This window comes from Mastigoproctus giganteus, chromosome 8 (assembly GCF_048544385.1).
Source record: "Mastigoproctus giganteus isolate SK-2022 chromosome 8, ASM4854438v1, whole genome shotgun sequence".
In the NCBI taxonomy this organism is placed as follows: domain Eukaryota; kingdom Metazoa; phylum Arthropoda; class Arachnida; order Uropygi; family Thelyphonidae; genus Mastigoproctus; species Mastigoproctus giganteus.
In genome coordinates this window covers 169,151,392-169,171,333 of record NC_143582.1, presented here as the reverse complement: position 1 = coordinate 169,171,333, position 19,942 = coordinate 169,151,392, and the positions used below count along the sequence as shown (strand labels likewise).

At 36.4% G+C, this 19,942-nt stretch overlaps 1 protein-coding gene across 1 annotated transcript in view; it reads right to left on the bottom strand.

Moving 5' to 3' along the window:
* Positions 1–19,942, bottom strand: part of Nup98-96 (nuclear pore complex protein Nup98-96) — a 770,989-nt gene that overhangs the window by 504,675 nt on the left and 246,372 nt on the right. Inside the window, exon 15 of the mRNA XM_090379042.1 lies at positions 2,434–2,687. Coding sequence (XP_090235168.1) covers positions 2,434–2,687 — 254 coding nt within the window. The remainder of the gene's footprint in view (positions 1–2,433; positions 2,688–19,942) is intronic.

Here is a 19,942-nt window from a genome sequence, read left to right as displayed (position 1 = left end):
AGTATCCACTGTATCGCTTGGTACATTTTATTACATTTATATTTTTACAGTATTAAACTATTTTAATAAAAATGGTTGGTGTATTTATTTAAATTTGTGATATGAACTATTCTCCCAACCTCAGAGGCCTTTTTTGAGGATACAGCCTGAGTGTATTGATACTGTCAAATTTTTTCACCAATCATTTGGTATGTTCTTTTCTTTAAAACCTGTTTCAATAATTCTATTAATTTTGTAGTTAGCTTTTCTCCTCCATATGTTATCAACTCATTATTCATTTTATCTAACCTGCACTTTTCTATTTTTTAGTTTTCCTATTATCCCTTTAATTTCTTCTGCATTTAATTCTATGTACGCTTCACTTCACTGATCTTATTTTCTTTGTTTTCTAATAATTGCTGCCCTTTGCTTGCATATAATTTTTTAAAATCATTAATTCCCAATAACTGAATCTATGTTTATTATTTTAACATATTTAATTTAATTCTTTTAATTTCATATTATTTGACAAATTTTTCTTTGTGCTCCATATCAATCATGTTCTAATTCCTTTCAAAACATATCCCAATACTCTTATTTTTTTCTTATATATATATATTTTTTAATTAGTTGTTGGTGCATTGGCTTCTGTGGTCATAATGCAACTCCCAAAGTTTTTGCATTTTACTCTAATTCAAGCCCGAGGCAGAATTTGAACCCACGACCTTTGGGTTGCCAGGCAGGCACTTAACCCACCTGGCTAGCCCAGATGGCCTTTTCTTATATTCTCATTGATTCAACAACAAATATTTTTTTCTTAAAAAATTAACATACATGCACTGTAATGCATAGGAATTCAACTAGTATTCAAGAGGGGACAATGTGCATACATGAACAAATTTCAATAAAACCCTTGTATGTAGATATTTACATTACCACCAATTTTCACCTGCTGAGTGAAGTGGTATATGTCACTATGGAAAATTGTTGTCATACTTCAGTTTAAAAGTGGGACAAAAGTTGTTGTTAAGCACTTACAAAAGTAATAGCAAGCATCAAATAGCATTTTGATTTAAATATATCTGTGGGTGTGGAAATTCTCATAGGATAAAAGGTCAAAATTACCAATTCAGTAGTTTGGTAAAGGTTTTTTTTTTTACTTCTAGCAGTCCAAATGAAGTTTGTAAACATTCCCTACCAGCAGTGGTAGAGTATGTCAACAAACAAACTAGGAAATGTTAATGACATATTGTGCCATCTGCTCCATGAATAATCTATGTTTGTTAGTTTGTTTGTTATTTGGTTTTTAGGAGCATTAGCAACTAAGACCATATTGCTTCACGGATATGCAGTGGTCATTCCCTGACCTTTCCGCATCCTCCACATTTGGTGGTAACGGGCTCGAACCCTGGTCTAATCAAGAAGTGTGTGCTATGCGCTCCTGCCCACCTGGCTACGGAGGTGCCGAATAATCTATGGTGCACAAGTCTAATGAGGCCTACTGTAATGGCCTTAGCCTTAGTTTGCATTTATTTCAACTCCCACCGACCTATAAAAAACATGTAAGTGTGCCAATTATTTATGTAAGTGTTCTGTTCAGGGAGACTGAAAATACAAAAAGGATGCCTATTAAACTGCCTGCATTCATATTAGAGGCCGTCTGTTTTGGAGTAGTCATTTAACACACAATTTCTAATATTTCTGGCCAGGAGTGTCCACAATAAGGTAGGCATTAAGAGAGGTTTTAATAAATTTAAGGTGGAACTGGACAAATTTTTAGAGGGAATGGTTGTGTGAAAAATTTTTTTTTTTTTGGCTGATGCTACATAAGTTCATATACTTGTTTTCTTGCATCACATGGCTCTACTACTACTACATCTCTAATATCCCCATAATATCTGCCTTTGATGTTTTGATGAGCACCTCAAATTCATCAAATTTATTTACTAAACTCCTCGCATTGGTGTACATGCATGTGTTCTTATTCTTAGCTACCCTCACACAGCCAATGAAACTGGACTGCGTGAGGGTAGCTAACTCACAGCAGTCTCTGAAATCCCCAGCAACTTGTTTTCCAGACTGCTGTTCATTCTAGTAGAATGTGGTGCAAGAATCACTTTCACCTCTGCCAGTGGCTTCTGTTAATGTTTCCATCCATGAATCCTCCCAAAGCTAGCAGTTTTCCGACCCACCTAACACTGCATCAGAGGAATCAGCAAATATTCTTTCACCCTTTCTATTTAAGTGTATCCCATCCTTGTAGAAGCAGTCGCTCCTGTTTCAAGGCTTAGCAATCTTTGGTATATAGAGTGATGAGAGAGAACAGTTTAAAGAATACATGCAACAGAGAATGATAAAATTGATAGGTTGGCACGCACACACACACATTGCAGTTGTAAGAGCCTCATATTAAAAAAATATGCAAAAAGTATTAAAGCTTTCTATTATACTAACCTATTAGTAACATCCACTGTGAGCATAGTTGCAGATGGAGGAGTTTGTTGTTTTGATACAGAAGGCTGGGAATTTTCACTCATAGAAGTATTTATTCCTCCAGAACTTTGTTCATGTGCTGAATCAACTGTCACCAAGGACTGTTCAAGGGTAGGCTTCTGCTTAAAAACTAACTTTTTTACGCTACGTCGTGGAACAAATGTATCATTGCCTAAGCCAGGGTCTTCATCTTCTAAACCATCAAAGAGTGAAACCTGTGTGTGAGCGATATCATAGGATGATGACATTTAAACTACTAATTTCAGCTAAGTTGAAATTAAAGTACAAAATTTCAGAAATTAAAAAGAAAAGTGAAAGTTACTAAATATAAGCTAGTCACTGGATTTTCTTTAGTTCTTTTAACATGAAAGGTGAAATTTGTTAAAAGTAAACAATTTACTTTAATTTTTTTCTTAAGAGCACAGAAAATAACCAAACAGAAATGCAATAACAAAGAATTAAAAATTAATTACACATAATTATGAGATCTGGATTGTTAATCAACTTTAAACATTTACAAATCCTCGTATACCAAGCACTGTACAATTTCACAATTTTAAAGTTTAACAATGAAGTTGAATAAAGTTAAGAAATTCAAGAAATAAAGTCAAGAACAAGTAGTTACTGTATGTTTTCAAGTTACATTTCAGGTGATTTAATTCCCCCCCCCCCCCCAAATCGATTTTTTTCCCTTTTCTGTGATTAAAAGAAGTGATAAGTAAATAGTTTTCTCTCTCAATTAATTACTATGATTATAACTTTACAGAACACTTAACACTTATAATTTTGCATTTTCTAAACTTAGTCAATCAGTTTAATCACAAGCATATAATTTACTGGTGTTCTCCTATATATATATATATATATATATATATATATATATATGCTTTATTTTAGCCTCTTTTCCCTCTACATACATAAGTGACACCACATTCAGGTGTCTTACATTACAATACATAAAGCATGTATGAACTGTCTAAAACTAACAATATTGCATTAAAACTACATTTGGTCTATGATTCTCCCCATTCAAACTGTATGGATAAAAAGAAATAATAATTGCTGGATTTCTATTTGTCCATTAGGCTTGCACTCAAAAAAATAAAATACTTTTAAAAGGCCCAAATACAAAATTTCATGAAAATCTGTCCACTGGGAATCTAGTTACTTGTAAATGGATGGTCAGACAGACATGGTGAAGGCAACAGGCATGTATGCACACACACACACCACACACACACACACACACACGTGTGTGTGTGTGTGTGTGTTGTGTGTGTGTGTGTGTGTGTGTGTGTGTGTGTGTGTGTGTGTGTGTGTGTGTGTGCATTTCAAACAACACACGTAGCTATACAATACAGTGTACCCTGCTTTACGATATTAATCCATTACCATTGTATCGCAAAAATATCGTAATGTGAATTGAATAACATATTGTTTTATTTGGGCCACCGGTTAATCAGGGCAGCCGTTTATTGGGGCAAATCTTAAAAAACAGAACCCAATCGAGAAAATAGCCAGGGTTTGCGTCACTTAATCGGGACAACATGCCGTTTAATCGGGGCAGGAGACGGCAGCACTAGAGATTACCCTACGATTGTCTCCGGCCAAACCACTTGGTTTGATCAGATTTCTGGAGGTCACAACCATAAAACAATAAAAACAATTAGCAATCACCTGTTTATTGGGCTTTTCTGTTAGTGCAATCCATTGTAAATGGATAGTAAACGCGATCTTATTGAATTTGCAATAATACAGACAGCTGGAATTCTGTGGGTTATTATGGTGAAATGTGTTTATAAACTTCGATGGAATCTTCAAACATATAAAAAAATTAATTTTCAGAATCTTCTCTTCATCCCTATTTTTAAAGCTTCGTAACTCGTTACTCCATTCTTGCTTGCGCGAATCGTGTTACTTGCAATTTGTGTGCGCCGTGTTCTTTGTTATTGATTGCTCATCTTTTTACTGTTTTAATTTTAACCCCCACCCACAAATGTCAACTAATTAGTATGTACATATTGCATTACATATTAATTATTATGATTATCACGTATATTCTTCCGATTTTCATGTATTGTTTAATTTTTTTAATTGGTAAATTTGTGCTTAATATATCTTTACTTTGATAGCCTGTGGATAATATTCCTCCTATTTTCACTAATTCCACGCAAATGTTTAATAGAATTAAAATTCAATTCACAAACGTGATCACAATGACCTGCACTTACTACACATCATATACTGAATGGTACTTTACTATGATGAGTTCATTGTAACATGATTTGATTGTACAGGGAACCAATTGTAAAGCGGAGGTCATTGTATTGTGAAACTTCGGATAATTGGGGCAGCTGCTTAATCGGGTCAAAATGTACTAGTCCCGATTTGTTCCAAATAACCGGAATCGACTGTAATCCCCTAAAATGTTGTTTTTATAGTGTAAATTGTATTAGTTACCAATTCAAATCATTACACACACTACACTTTCATCATTATCACATGTTAAAAGAACCAATTTTGAATGGCTTTGTGATATTTTTCTAAAGCACATTTCTGGAGGTTACGACCATGAAACAATAAAAACAATTTGCTCTTTCCGGTTTATTGGGCTTTTCTGTTACTGCCAGCAATTATAAACGGGAAGTAAACTCAACTCAATATTATTGCATTTATGAAAATACCAATAGCTGGAATTGTGTGGATTTTTATGTTATTATGGTGAAATGTGTTTTCCCTTTACTGAAATCTTCTATCATATAAAAAACAAATTTTCAGTCTTCTCTTCATTACTTTTTTTTTTTTTTTCTTTTTTTTAAAGCTTCGTAAACTTGTTACTCCACGCAAATCATGTTAGTTGCAATTTGTGTGTTCCGTTAAAAAATGCTTATGCATGCTATTGAAATTTATAAAGAAGAGAGAAGATTATCTTGGAAATAAACATCTTTTGAAGCATTTCTGAAGAAGACGACTCCTTGTGCAACAAACCAGCGAGTGCACATTTAGTCGATGATGATGAACCATAAACATTCTTTAACATTTGTAAGTCATAAATAATTTCTCTATTATTATAATTTGCTTGATTTTACAGGCTACGTTTTCATTTCTTTGGATAAATCAATCATTGTTGATAATGTAACCCCTATTTTTAACATTATGACTATGGCAAATAAATTCCTGCTTTACGAGTTTTCGCTTTACTAGCACATACTACGAATGAATTAACTCGTAAAGTCGAGAACTACCTGTACTCTACTTTGAATATGGAGCTTATTTTAATTTTGTATTGTATTTCAATTTTTAATTTGCAATCACAATGACTTGCGCTTTGATAAATTCTTATAAATACAATATATTTTCAAGCTGTTAATTTCTGTACTATTAAATTTACTTCAGTAGTACAGTTTGTCATTCTATTTATTGAACATTATGGATTTTAAAGTTAGTATTAAAGTAAAATTAATACTAATATACAGAAGTACCAACAAAGTGGTACTTCTGTACATTAAGTGCAACAGAATTTATTCAAACAAATAGTCCATTTAAAATAATTTTGAGTAATTTTAAATTATTGCAAAATTTCAGTATAATGATATAACTCAAGCACTCCACCTCCAAAGTTCATTGTAACAAGATTTTAGCATTAGGAAGGCAGAAAATGTTTGTTAGCTGAGATCAAGTGAAAAGAACCATAACAAAGGTAATGCCTTTACACGCAGATGGAAGGGCAAGCAAGCATGAATGGCTTATTATGGTTGTCTTTAAGCTGATCCAGATTGATTGGAAGTGTGAGGGAAACTCACCATGGGGAAAAAAACTTTTTAAAATAAACTAGATGATTATTATTTGTACCAGCAAGATTATTATTGACCTCAGCAGTACAATGAATAAGATGACATCACAGAGCTTAAAGTATGGGGACCATTGTGAGGAAGTGATCATGCAATAGTCGGTTTGAAGATGAAAACAGATGTTGCAGGAGGTAAAGGGGCAATATTAACTTCAGAAGAGAGGACTTTGACAGTTTAAGGCACTATATGGCATCTGGGAATTGCCAAAGGATGGCGAATATATTTGAATTATCGAATACTTTTCGGTCAACCCTTCCCTATCTCTTCCATCGTGCAGTATGATTGATGACTTTTGAAGTTATGATGAACATCGTGGCAAGATCCAATATTCCTTACATTTCGAGGGTACAGCTCTAAAATGGTGTTTGCAGGCCGGCCGCTAATTAGTACACAGGACCGAATCTTTTTGGTAACTCTCTAGGAGGTTTCAGGATCATCTAGTGTATAATCTTGCTACCTCTACTCTTCCAGACAGTGACTGGAGGGAGTCCGAGTAGTGTGTATGCAGGGAGCATTGTCGAGGCCACGTCATGTCAAGGATCTGGGTATATTCTTACCATATGTACGCCATATCCACAAATTTTCATTACTTCATACAGCATGTCCCACCCACTTTTTTCTTACTATTGAATACACCATGAGTTGTCAAACTAATAGAGCAAGCTTATCTGTGAAAAGATCTAAACCTCCCAAGCACTTCCAAATTCATTTTACAAATATACGTGGTCTCAATTCTAATCTCAACGATGTCTATTTCCACTTGCAGTCTGCCAAACCCCATGTAATTTTTTCTGACAGAATCTCAGTTATCGGTTGATTCAACGACTGATCATCTCAGATGCCCAAATTATTTGCTATATGATTCCTTTCGCCTCAAAGGTGGTACTTGTGCATATGTCCGTTCTGATATTCCCTGTCAGAGACTTGGCAATTTGGAATCTCCTCTCTTCGATCTTCTCTGGCTTAAAATCTCACTACCTCATTGTGTCAAATTCATCTGTTGTCTCTACCGGTCTCCCAATTCCACTAATCACTTGGAGCTCCTTGACTTCCTCTCTTTGCAACTTGACTTTCTCCAGTCCAACTTTCTTAACAGTGAGGTCATTTTCCTTTGTGATTTTAATGTTCACAACTCCAACTGGCTTCAGTTTTCTAGTCACACCGACCCACTGGTCGAGATGCTGAGGCTTTTGCAATTACTAATGATCTTGCACAGATTGTTTATTTACCTACAAGAATACCGGACAATCGTAATCATACAGCTAATACGCTTGATCTTTTTCTCACAAACAACCCTTCTAAGCACACGGTCAAAGTGAGAGGTCCATTAGGCACTTCAGATCACAACTTGGTGATTGTCTCTTCTCCAATGGAACATTTATCTCATGGCTATTCCCAACCTCGTGTTGTTTGGCATTACAAGAATGCAAAATGGGATGACCTGCGAGACTTCTTTTCTTCTTTTTCTTAGTCGGATTATTGTTTCAAAACTTCTGATGTCAACGTTTCCTCAGATTGTGTCAGTGCAATTATTCTTGCAGGAATGGAATCCTTTATCCCACACTCCACTTTAAAATGTCGTCCTTTATCTAAACCTTGGTTTTCCAATAAATGTGCTAAGGCTGTTCAAGAGAAGAATGTTGCATATCGTAATTGGCTTGTTTCTAATTCTCCAGTTTCATTTTCTGCCTACACCAAAGCTTGCAACAATTGTAAAGCTGTTATTAATCAGTCCAAACTAGGGTTTGAACAGGCTAAGAGTAGAAAACTTGCTTCTTGCCCTAATGGTAGCCGAGCATTTTGGTCTCTTGCCAAAGCTATTGGCCACAACTTTTGCCCATCTCTGTCCAAACCAGATGGTTCTGTTGTCACTTCAGCCAAGGATAAAGCTAACCTGCTAGCATCCCATTTTTCTTCCAACTCATGTATTAATGATCTTGGTAAAACACGTTCCACCATTCCCAACACACTCCATTCAATGCCTCCTGTCGTCTTCCGTGAAAAGGATGTCAGAAGGATTTTGAAGAATCTTGATGCCAAGAAAGCTCCAGGTCCCGATGGTATTTCTCCACTTCTTCTCAAAACCTGTACTCCTGAACTTACGCCTATTCTTTGAGACCTTTTTCACTTTCTTATTCCAAAGGTGTTTTTCCTTCTGCTTGGAAATTTGCTCATATTCAGCCAGTTCCTAAAAATGGTGACAAATCCCTCCCATCCAATTATCATCCCATTGCAATTACTTCTACTCTTTCAAAAATAATGGAGAAATCAATTAACCACCAACTCTTAAACTACCTAGAAACCTTCCGTCTTATCAACGATCACCAGTATGGATTTAGTCAGTGTTGATCCACTGGTGATATTCTGGCTTATGTTACCCATTTATGGACTAATTCAATAGAAAGGTTCGGGGAAACACAAGTAGTTGCTCTTGACATCTCAAAGGCTTTCGATCCTGTTTGGCATAAAGGTCTTCTAAACAAGCTTCCATCTTATGGGTTGTCAACTTTTTTTAGTAATTGGTTATCCAGTTTTCTCTCTGATCACTCACTGAGGGTGATGGTAGATGGCTCTCTGTCTTCTAACTTCTCCACTAATCCCGGTGTCCCCCAAAGGTTTGTTCTTTCCCCCACTCTTTTCCTCTTGTATATTAATGACTTTCTTCCATTGACTGGAAATCCTATCCATAGTTTTGCCGATGATAGCACATTGCATTCCACTTTCCATTTTGAGAAACCTTGTCCTGCTCAATCAGCATCAATTTCTCAAAAATCTGCTACTAATTCCTTAAATGCTGATCTTCAGGTAATTCTCCAGTGGGGCAAAGACAACTTAGTTGATTTGAACCCTTCTAAAACTCAGTCTTGTCTTATATCTCGCAAAAAGGATTCTTCTGCTCCTATGCTTATCTTCAGTAACATTCGGATCTCTAGGCAAAATGATATATCTCTTTTGGGGATTACCCTGACTTCTAATCTCTCTTGACACAAGCACATTACAAATATTGCTTCCTCTGCACCTAAAAAACTAGGTTTTCTCTTTCACTCTCGGCGTTACTTTTCTTCCAAACAGCTGCTCCTCTGTAGAAATTGTAAATCTGCCCTGCCATGGAATACTGTTCCCATATCTGGGGTAGTGTCCCCAAAACCTCTCTCTCAGGCTTCTTGATTCCATTCAGAAGAGGGCAGTTAGGTTAATTAATGATTCTTCTCTAACTGAGTCTCTCCATTCGCTGTCTCATAAACGTACTGTTTCTGCTGCACGCCTCTTCTACAGATACTTCCATGGGCACTGTTCTTCTGAATTGGCTTCTATAATTCCCGCTCTCTCTTTCAAAACAGTCCGAACACGTGCCGCCACTAGCCGACATCCATTTACTGTCGAACTTCAAACCCAAACCCACAGAACCAACTTTTCATCTTCCTCATTTATTCATTCAACTGCCGTTTTCTGGAACAACTTTCCTTCGTACGTATTTCCTGAAAATTACAGTCTACAGAAGTTCAAGTCCAATGTCAACAAATATCTTCTTTCGTCTTCTTAACCTCAAACCCAAGCACGGTTACTAAGTACTATAGGTTCTAATACCTCTTGTGTTTGGGGTTTACATAAAAAAAAAAAAAAAAAAAAAACCCTTTAATGCAAAAAAACACAGCAGTTATAAACACATAAACACCTTTAAGAAAATACTGCAGGAGGATGCCAAATGGATGACTGCAGAGCTGGCTGGTCATAGAGATCGGAAAAAGACAGCATGGGGCAGTTACAGAACAATGAAAAGTACTGAAGTCTAAAACAGGTACACGTTGATCTGTAATAACACCACAAATAAGGACAGGGAGGACAAGGCTGCATATCAGAACGCATTGGATAAGAGAGCAAAGAATGGGGACAAGGGATTTTTCATGTATGTGAATAACAAAGAAGAAAACTAATCAGATTGAACCCTTGGGCACTGGGTGTGGGGAAGTCTTAAATAATCCAGCTGATGTTGTGGATGAACTGAATAGGTACTTTCATTAGTCTTTACTGAAGAAAGACCCTTCATGCTGAGAAGTGACTGTGCAAGTGAGGCTGAGCTGTATGAAATTAGTGATGTAATTAGAGATGATTGTTTATTAGAAAAACTTCTGAGCACAAAGGCAAGTAAAGCTCCCAGAGCTGATGGCATATAACCTGTAATTTCCAGGGAGAGTGCAAGGGAGTGTACTGAACCATTGAAGTTAATTATGAGGGCATCTTTGGTATCAAGGGATATTTCTTTGGACTGGAGTAGTGCCAATGTATGGCCAATACATAAAAGGTTCTAAGAGTGAAATTTGTAATTATAGATAAGTTACTCAAACTTCAGTGCTAGGAAAAATCTTAGAGACAATGTTTAAGAGTGCAATCCAGAGACATTTAGATAGATATGATATTCTGAAGGACACACACAATGTGGCTCTGTTAAGGGAAAATCATGCTTAACTAGCTTAGTAGGCTATTTTGACATAGTTTATTTGGTTGTTGTTGGTTTTTAGGAGCATTAGCAACTAAGGCCATATTGCTCTGGGGTATGCGGTGGTCATTCCCTGACCTTTCTGCATCCTCCGTATTTGGTAGTGATGGGCTCGAACCCCAGTCTAATCAAGAAGCGTGTGCTACGCATTGCTGCTCCTTCCCACCTGGCTACGGAGGCGCCTAGTTTATTTGGATTTTAGCATAGCTTTTGACTCGGTTCCACATGAGAGGTTACTGTATACGGTTGAACAGGTTGGGATTACTGGTAAGGTTCTAAGATGGATTTCTGGGTGGCTGCAGAGCAGAAAGCAAAAGGTTGTGATTAATGGATGTTCTTCAGATTGGTGTAATGTCAAGAGTGTAGTACCTCATGGATCAGTTCTTGGACTACCTGTTGTTTCTCATTTTTATAAATGACATTGATGAAGGGATAGAAGATGTGATGTCAAAATCTCCAGAAAAATGTAAAGATTGGCAGAGTTGTTAACAATGCCAAGCAGACCTCTTCAGGATGACTTTAACAGGCTTCAAAGATGGTCAGAGAAGTGGCAGCTATGTTTTCATGCTGCTAAATGCAAGGTATTACACTTGGGGAATAGCAACCCACAAATATAGTATACACTTGGTGGGGTTGAATTAAAAACAGTGGAGGAGGAAAGAATCTGGGATTTACAATATGGGCAGATATGAAGTTTTCTGAACAGTGTAAACAGGCAGCCAGATAGCCCTATCAATGATTTATCAAACATTATCCTGTGGGGACATGGTCATAATCCCACTATATAAGCAATTGTAAGACTACATTTGGAATACTGTGTCCAAGTATGGAGACCTCATCTGAAAAAAGACATTTAGCTTCTTGACTTCTTGAAAGGGTGCAAAGACAGGAGCTTGAATGGTGATATAGGCAGGACGACCGTATGAGGAAAGATTCAGACTATTTGGCTACAGAGCTTGGCAAACAGGCACCTCAGAGGTGACTTTATTGAGGTTTATAAGGCTCTGAGAGGAATTAGTAAAATGAACGAGGTTGGCATTCTCACTGTTATAAAGAATTCCAGAACTAGGGGTCACAAATTCAAATTACAGGAGGTGAGGTTTAGATTAGATTGTAGGAAGTTTTCTTTTAGCCAGCAAGTCATTGAGTGCTAGAACAAGTTTCTCTTGCAGGTGGTTGAGGCTGATAGTTTGAATAAATTCAAAGGTCTACTGGACAGTTACTTGTATGAGGGAAGCATATAATTTGTATTTTCTTATCTACTTGGCTTATTTTATTTTTTATTTTGTTTTTGCCAGTGCAGCAACAGCTTATGGCTTCCTTGAACTATATGGCAAATACTATTATTATTACTAATCAAAAATAAGGAAAGGGAATTTAAAACAGAAGAAGAGGATATTTTAGAAATATGGAGTAAATATTTTGAAGGATATCAAGGATTTCTAAATGAGAGTCGAAGTGAAGAAGAGGAAACACTAAAAGGGGCAATTATGGACACAGTCATGAAAAATATGAAATAAGAAAAGATAACATGTGTAGAAGGATATCAGACCTGAAAGCTAGAGGGAAAATAGAGCACAGTAGTTCCATCACAATTTGTAGGTCTCTTTCTGAGGACAACTTCTGTTAAGTTGTAATTGAAGCAATACATAAAAAAAGCAGCATCTGGATCCTGTATGCACGAAATACATTTTATTTTATGTGAAAACATCTATGGCGGCACTAGAGTAAAACCATTTAAATTTTTGAACAATTTGATCGAAACTTGCTTACTTACTCATGCCACTTAGAAGGTTGATGTTGATCAAAATCTTGCATTTCATTCTTGCATAATATTACTACTCGCTTTCTTGCATAATATTCTACTATAATTCTTGCATAATATTATCATGAAATCTTATCACAATTGTAAAACCATTTAAATTTTTGAATGGTTTGATCGAAACTTACTTATGTAACTTAGAAGGTTGATGTTGATCAAATTCTTGCATTTTACACTTGAATAAAATTACTACCCGCTTTCTTGCATAATATTCTCTTTTATTCTTGCATAATATTATCACAAAATCATATTGCAATTGAAAAACCATTTAAATTTTTGAGCGGTTTGATTGTAACTTAATTACGCAACTTACTTAATCAAAATCTTGATAAGCAGATTTTATTAAAGTCGGCATTTTATTCTTGCATAATATTACTACCCGCTGCTTACTCTACCAAATCAATGTTAGAGTAAATCACTAGAGTAAAATCGATTTTACTCTAGTGCCGCCATATGTTTTCACATCACATATTTCATTAACAATCAATTGCGTAATTTCTGCTACAATGATTGCGTCATTTCAGTTACAAGAAAATTTCATTACCAATTGAATTTACTCTAGTGCCGCCATAGAGGTTTTCATATCAAAAATGTAATAAATCTGAATGGAGAGATTTCATTCAGTGTACCAGGCAAATCAACACAATTGCCAAAGAGGCTATCTCTTCTCTTGAGGAATATTATATTCCTCAGAAAAATAACTTTGATGAATTTGAAGTGCTGATCAAGGGATATCAGAGACATGGTGTCACACAGGTATAAGCAGTGCAGAATTAGAATCTGGGGAGTATTCTTCCCAGTTTATCCTTTCTGTACAACGTGTACAAAAAGGATAGACAGGGAAGGAAGGGAGGAGGGATTAGGCTGTTAATTAAGAAACAAAATCTAAGGAAGTGCAACGTTGCATTGTCCACCCAGTTAACAGTGCAATGTTGAGTCAGTTTGGTGTGACAAACACTGGAAAAGGGAAAATGAAAGTAGGAGTGTGTGATGGGCCTAATAACTCCGATGAGTAGAGCAAAAAATTGTGTAGAGAAAGAGTGGGCCAGTAAATCAGAATGTCTTGTAATGGGGATTTTAACTTTCCAGATAATGACTGGAACTTGTGGATTGGTCACTTGCATGCTAGCAAGACTTTTGTGGATTTATTGGAGGACTGTTTTCTACAGCAACATGTTCAAGGGGCAACCAGAGGGGTAATACTCTTGATCTGTTTATCATCAGTGATGACTCATGCATTAGGAATTTGCAGATAAAGGAACTACTAGGTGACAGTGATCACAGTCTACTGATGTGGGATTTACTTAAAGATGTAACTACTATCAGGAGTAAAGGAAAGGTTTTTGTTTTCGTAAAAGTGACTACAGTGGTCTCAGGCAGTTTTTAAATTCCATAGAGTGAGATCAACTGATGATGTTAAAAACAGTGATTCTTAATGGGAAGCCTTCAAGGAATTAATCTTGGAAGCTACTAGGCTTTTCATACCAACTAAGAAATACTGTTCAAGATTTAGGCCTAAATGGATGTCAGATGAACTGAGGCTCATGTCACAGAAGTCACAGAAGCCTATGTCAGATATAAGCAAATCTGTAATCAAATCAAAAAGGTTAGGCAAGCGAAAAATTATTACGAGAAATCCGTGGCAAAGGATGCAAAGAAAAATGTCTTTACTTATGTAAACTCTAGAAGGAAGGTGATGAATCAGATTGGTCCACTTGACATTGCTGGTTCAACTGTTGAAGATCCTGCTCAGATAGATGATAAACTGAATGAGTATTTTGCGTCTACATTCACACATGAGAAATTCTGTAAGGAAGGGGGAGGACAGAAGTTCACTAAACTCTAATAGGACCTAAATGATTCTGTAATAACGGAGAGCAAAGTGGAGGAGAAATTGTTGAAGTTAAACATAAAAAACTCACCTGGGGCAGATGAAATCTATCCAGTTATATTGAAGGAGGCAGCAAGGGAAGTAAGTAAACCTTTAGATTCAGGGAGGTCCCCACATACTGAGAATGTATCCCCAATTCACAAAGGGGGATAAAAAGGGTGACCAAATAATTATAGACCTGTTAGTTTAACTTCTGTTCATGGGAAAATAATGGAGTCAATGGTTAAAGATGCATTGCAGGATCATCTAGACAAGACTGCAGTTGTAGTCTTGTCTAGATGATGGGTTGGTTAAGATGAAGTCTTGTCTGATCAATTTGATTGGATACTGCGATGTAGTCACAAAGGAACTGGCTGCAAAAAATAATAATAAGCTTTTGATACTGTTACACAGGGAAGACTGCTGTACAAATTGGAGTGGTATGGCATTAAGGGCAAGTTGTTGCAATGGATAAAGGGGTAGTTGAGTAGGAGATGGCAGAGAGTGGTAATAAATGGATACTGCTCTACATGGACTAATGTTATTGGTGGAGTTCACCAGGGTTCAGTGCTGGGCCCATTGTTGTTTTGTGTATTTATTAATGATATCAATGAAAGTATATCAGGCTTAATGTCCAAATTTGCAGATGATACAAAGGTTGTCAGGGTTGTTAATGAAAGTAAAGACAGTATGCTATTGCAACAGGATCTAGAAAAGTTAGGTAGATGGGCCGAGAAGTGGCAACTGAAGTTTAATATTGGTACTACACTAGGGAGGTGGAGAATGAAAAAAGACCTGGGGGTAATTGTGCAGTCGGATATTAAGTTCTCTGAGCAGTGAAGACAGGCTGCCAGAGCAGATCATGGAGTTTTGTCAATGATATATATAGGAATTTTGCTAGCAGAGGCAAGGAGGTGATTATAACTTTGTATAAGGCAATGGTCAGGCCACACCTTGAGTACTACATACAGGTCTGGAGGCCTCATTTTAGGATGGATGTAGAGTTGCTAGAATGAGTACAGAGAAGGGCAACAAGATTGATGAGAGGAATAAAGGGTTCTCTTATCAGGAGAGGCTTAAATTCTGTAAGCTGCAGAATCTGGAGACTAGGGACCTGCGAGGTGATCTGATTGAGGTGTACAAGGCCTTGAATGGTTTGAGCAGGCTCAATGCTGATGGGATACTTCTGCTTGCTCAGATTAAGAACCCAAGGAGGCACAGATTCAAATTGAAGAAAGACAGTTATAGAATAGATGTGCAGAAGTTTGCCTTTAGCCAGCAGGTAGTTGATTGCTGGAACAGACTTCCATCTGTTGTTGTGGAAGATGATAGCTGAAATAAATTTAAGGCTGAACTAGACAAACGTTTGAAGTGACCGGATGGGTGAAATGGGAAGGGTTTTTTTAATTTTTTTTTTTTTATTTTATGTTTTAGTTGATGCTCTATAAGCTTGCTTTCCTGCATCATATGCCTCAACTAATGCTATTTAGTCTGGTTTTAGTCTAAACAGAGAATTGAAATCATCATAAGTTCTATATCATGTGGCAGGTCCACAAAAGTAAGAAACTCAAATGCATCTCTACCTCTACTTGCCCGTAGCTCTCTTCTTCTTCGCCCAAAAATCCTATCAGCTTCTATCGAATCTAGTCCCTCTGCCTGAGACTAGCTAATTTTAGCTGTTATTCAAGTGTCCTTTAGAAATTCCTTCAGTCATCAACAGGATTCGGACTCAGATCTCTCTCCAAATGAGTAACAAGTGGTGAAACCACTACACTGTCACAGAAGACTATTATATGTGCACGTGTGAATTCATGCACTAATCTAAATATTATAGGTAAATAAACATGTCAAGTTATTTCTTATTGTTTAACCCTCCAGGTTATTGCTGAAAACAATCCAGTTTTCTTTCATGCATGTTGCATTACATAAAAATCCTGCTTAAATCATTCAATAAAACAAAATGTTTACCAGTCACTAATGAATGTAGCTTATCAGACATAGCAAATAGCATTAAATTAAACCAGGCGAATGAACAAACAATATAAGAAATAAAATGAACACCAAAATTTCTCTGTTAAATAAAACGAGAGTGGATTATTTCAATTTTCGGAACTTTGGAAGAGAAAGTGAAAAGCTGTGACAATTACAGTTGGTTGGCATTCAAGAATTTAGTAGAAGCAGCCAGATACAAAATAGTGAATGTATCAGCATAAGGATGAAAGCTGCTACATGAATAGCCCACAAAACACACTGTTTGAAAATACTAATCCACTGTTGGTCTAAATTTTAGTGTTTTTTGGGTTTTGTTTCATAAAACATAGGGTTCCATGAAGAAGTTAAAATGGTTCCACTGAGAATATTACAATAAGGGTGAGCAATTTTTTGGATTAAATTATACAGCAGTTTCCAAAAGTCTCATACTAATGTAAAAAAAAATTAATTTAATTGTTCCTGAAATACTACATAATAGCAAAATATTTATTAATATTAAAACCATTGTAGACACACTAAAAACTATTTATAAATGAATATTTGTTGTGAATTTAAAAGAATTAGACAGTTGTAACTATCTAATTCTTTTTAATGTTTGTATTCATAATTTATTGTAAACTCCACTGAGCTGGTGGTCGTGCTGGAGTATAAACAAGAACTTTTTTTTTTTGCCAAAGATGCTGCAATACACTGATTCCAGCCGCGAAGAAAGTTTTATCTTAAGCCCCCAAGAATACATCCATTTTGGCAAATGGCATCATTGTTAGTCAGAAACTGGATGACAGTTAAGAATTTTTCAAATTAGGAAACAGGTGAGAGTCTGATGGTGCTAGATCTGTTGAGTAGGGTATGGTCCAATATTTCAAAACCACAATCATGCAGTGCAGCCATGGCAATGACAGACTTGTGAGCAGGCACATTGTCCTGGTGGAACAAGACTCCTTTGATGAGCTTTCCTCACATTTTTCTTTGATGTTTTCACACCAACACTTCACAAGATCTGTGCAATATGCCTCTGTGACTGACCATTCTGAAGATAATCCACTAGCAACACTCCATTAACATCACCTTGCCAGCAGAAGGAATCTACCTGGCTTTCTTTGGAGGGGAAGAAGCTGAATTTCCAATGTTTCAACTGCTCCTTTGTCTCTGGGTGAAACTGATGGACCATCTCACCCATGGTCTCAAACCTTGGAAGAAAATTTGCTGTCTCTGCTTCAAAACAATGCAATGTTCACTTTGATTGACAACTGTTGTGCATTTCTGATCTGCTGTCAACAACTTTTGGAGTTGTTGTGCCGACACCTATGAAAAATAGAAAAAAACTCTGTTATTATGTGGTATACACATTCTGACAAGATCCCCAAAATGCTGCCAGTGTGTAAAACTGTCACTCATCAATCACCCATCACCACATCATGCATAGTGATCTTCCACAGAGTGGATCAGCTTTCAGGCTGAACCACCTTTGTTTAATTCTGCTACCTACTTTTTAACCATAGAAAAGGGTGTTGTCCTCCCCCAATGTTGTAACCATAACCCCATAAACTTCTTTTTGGCATTAGCAACCTTTTTACATAAAACATTGGACAACAGTGATCGATTCTGTTAATCTTTTCTCATTCACTCAACTTTCTTGGCATCAGGACCTGTAATTAAAAAAGAAGTTATTGAAGTAATAACAAACAATCACATGAAATGTGATTGTTTATTATTTGAAGCGTTACACATTGCGTACAGAAATTTTTAACACCATATTGCTACCCTTCTGTACTGGCCACCAAATTTTTAATTGCTCCTTGTACAATCAGCAGAATCCCAAAAATTTGTATCAGTTAAATGAAGGTTCTATGAGATGAAAATTTAATTCGAGGTGGTAGATTTATTCTTAGAAGAAAACACACAAGGTGTGATCAAAAGGTTTGAGAACTAATTTTGCAACTTGCTACAACATAGAAAGCATGTTCAGAAAAGCATGAACCACCCGTTTATCTGTAATCAGTCTAAACTAGCATGCATTGAACAGAAAGCATTTTGTGCATTTCATCACATTTTAAAATAAGCGAATTGTTCATCAGCAAATTTGAATCAAAATTTGTTTAAAATTAGTGAAAACTGCAAGGAACAAAATATTAAAAACAGTTTTTAGAGAAGATCTCTCATTTGAAGACTTTCCTCTACTATCTTTTCTCCAGTAGCAATCAGCAAATCCCATTCTGTAATCCCTCCCCCAGATGTATTTAGGGAGTTCTGTGAGGTTACTGACACAGACAGAACTGCAAATTTTGATACCAGAGTAACTTTTCTGATTGTCACTTCTGAGTTGTTTCAACTAACAGATCTCCAGATTGTAACCTCTTTATCAATTTAGGAGGTATTGCAATTTTCTCTATGCTTTTTCTTTTTTTTACTTTTTCTTTTTTTGTATAAGAAAGAGACAATTTGCAAAAAGTTGATTAGGCAATGAATGCATCACACAAAAGGCTGTTATGTTAGTCATGACAGGAGGAGTCAAATTTGAATCCCTTGGTTTGTGATTCTTCCAAGTTATTTTCTATTATCATGGAATATACAGGTACCAAGGGTTAGCTGATTCATGGAAACTCCTTTTCATCCTGGATTAAAACTTATCAAGGTACAGCCTTACTTTCTGTTTGAAAATACATGGCTGACTTCAGAGCGATATGAAAACTCATAATTCTGAAAAACACTTTAGCATTAATAAAGGCACGATGCAAAAAAGCAAGCTTATATAGCATCAGCCAAAAAAACTTATCATTTCACCCATCCACTCACTACAAATGTTTGTCTAGTTCTGCCTTAAAGCTATCAACTTCTACAACAACACATGGAAGTTTGTTCCAGCAATCAACCACCCGCTGGCTAAAAGGCAAGCTTCCACACATCTATCCCACAACTGTATTCCCTCAATTTCAATTTATGTTCTCTCAGGCGATTATTCTGAGCAAGAGGAAGAATTCCATCAACACTGAACATGCTCAAACCATTCAAGGTTTTATACACCTCAATCAGATCACCCCGCAGGTGCCTAGTCTCCAGACACTGTATTTTGCAAAACTTAAGCCTTTCTTCATAAGAGAAACCCTTTGTTCCATTCACTAATCTTGTTTCCTTTCTCTATACTTAGTGAATAGTAGAGCTGCTTTAACAGCAGCTCTACTATTCACTAATCAACAAGTAGAGCTGCTGCTTTAAACAGCAGCTCTACATCCTTCTTAAAATGAAGCCTCCAGACTTTATACAATACTCAAGTTGTGTGGCCTGACCATTGCCTTATACAAGGGGATAGTCACCTCCTTATCCCAGCTAGAAAAATTCCTGTATATCATTGTCAAGACACCATGAGCTACTCTTGCAGACTGTTTGCACTGCTCAGAAAACTTCATATCTGACTGCACAATTACCCCCAGGTCTTT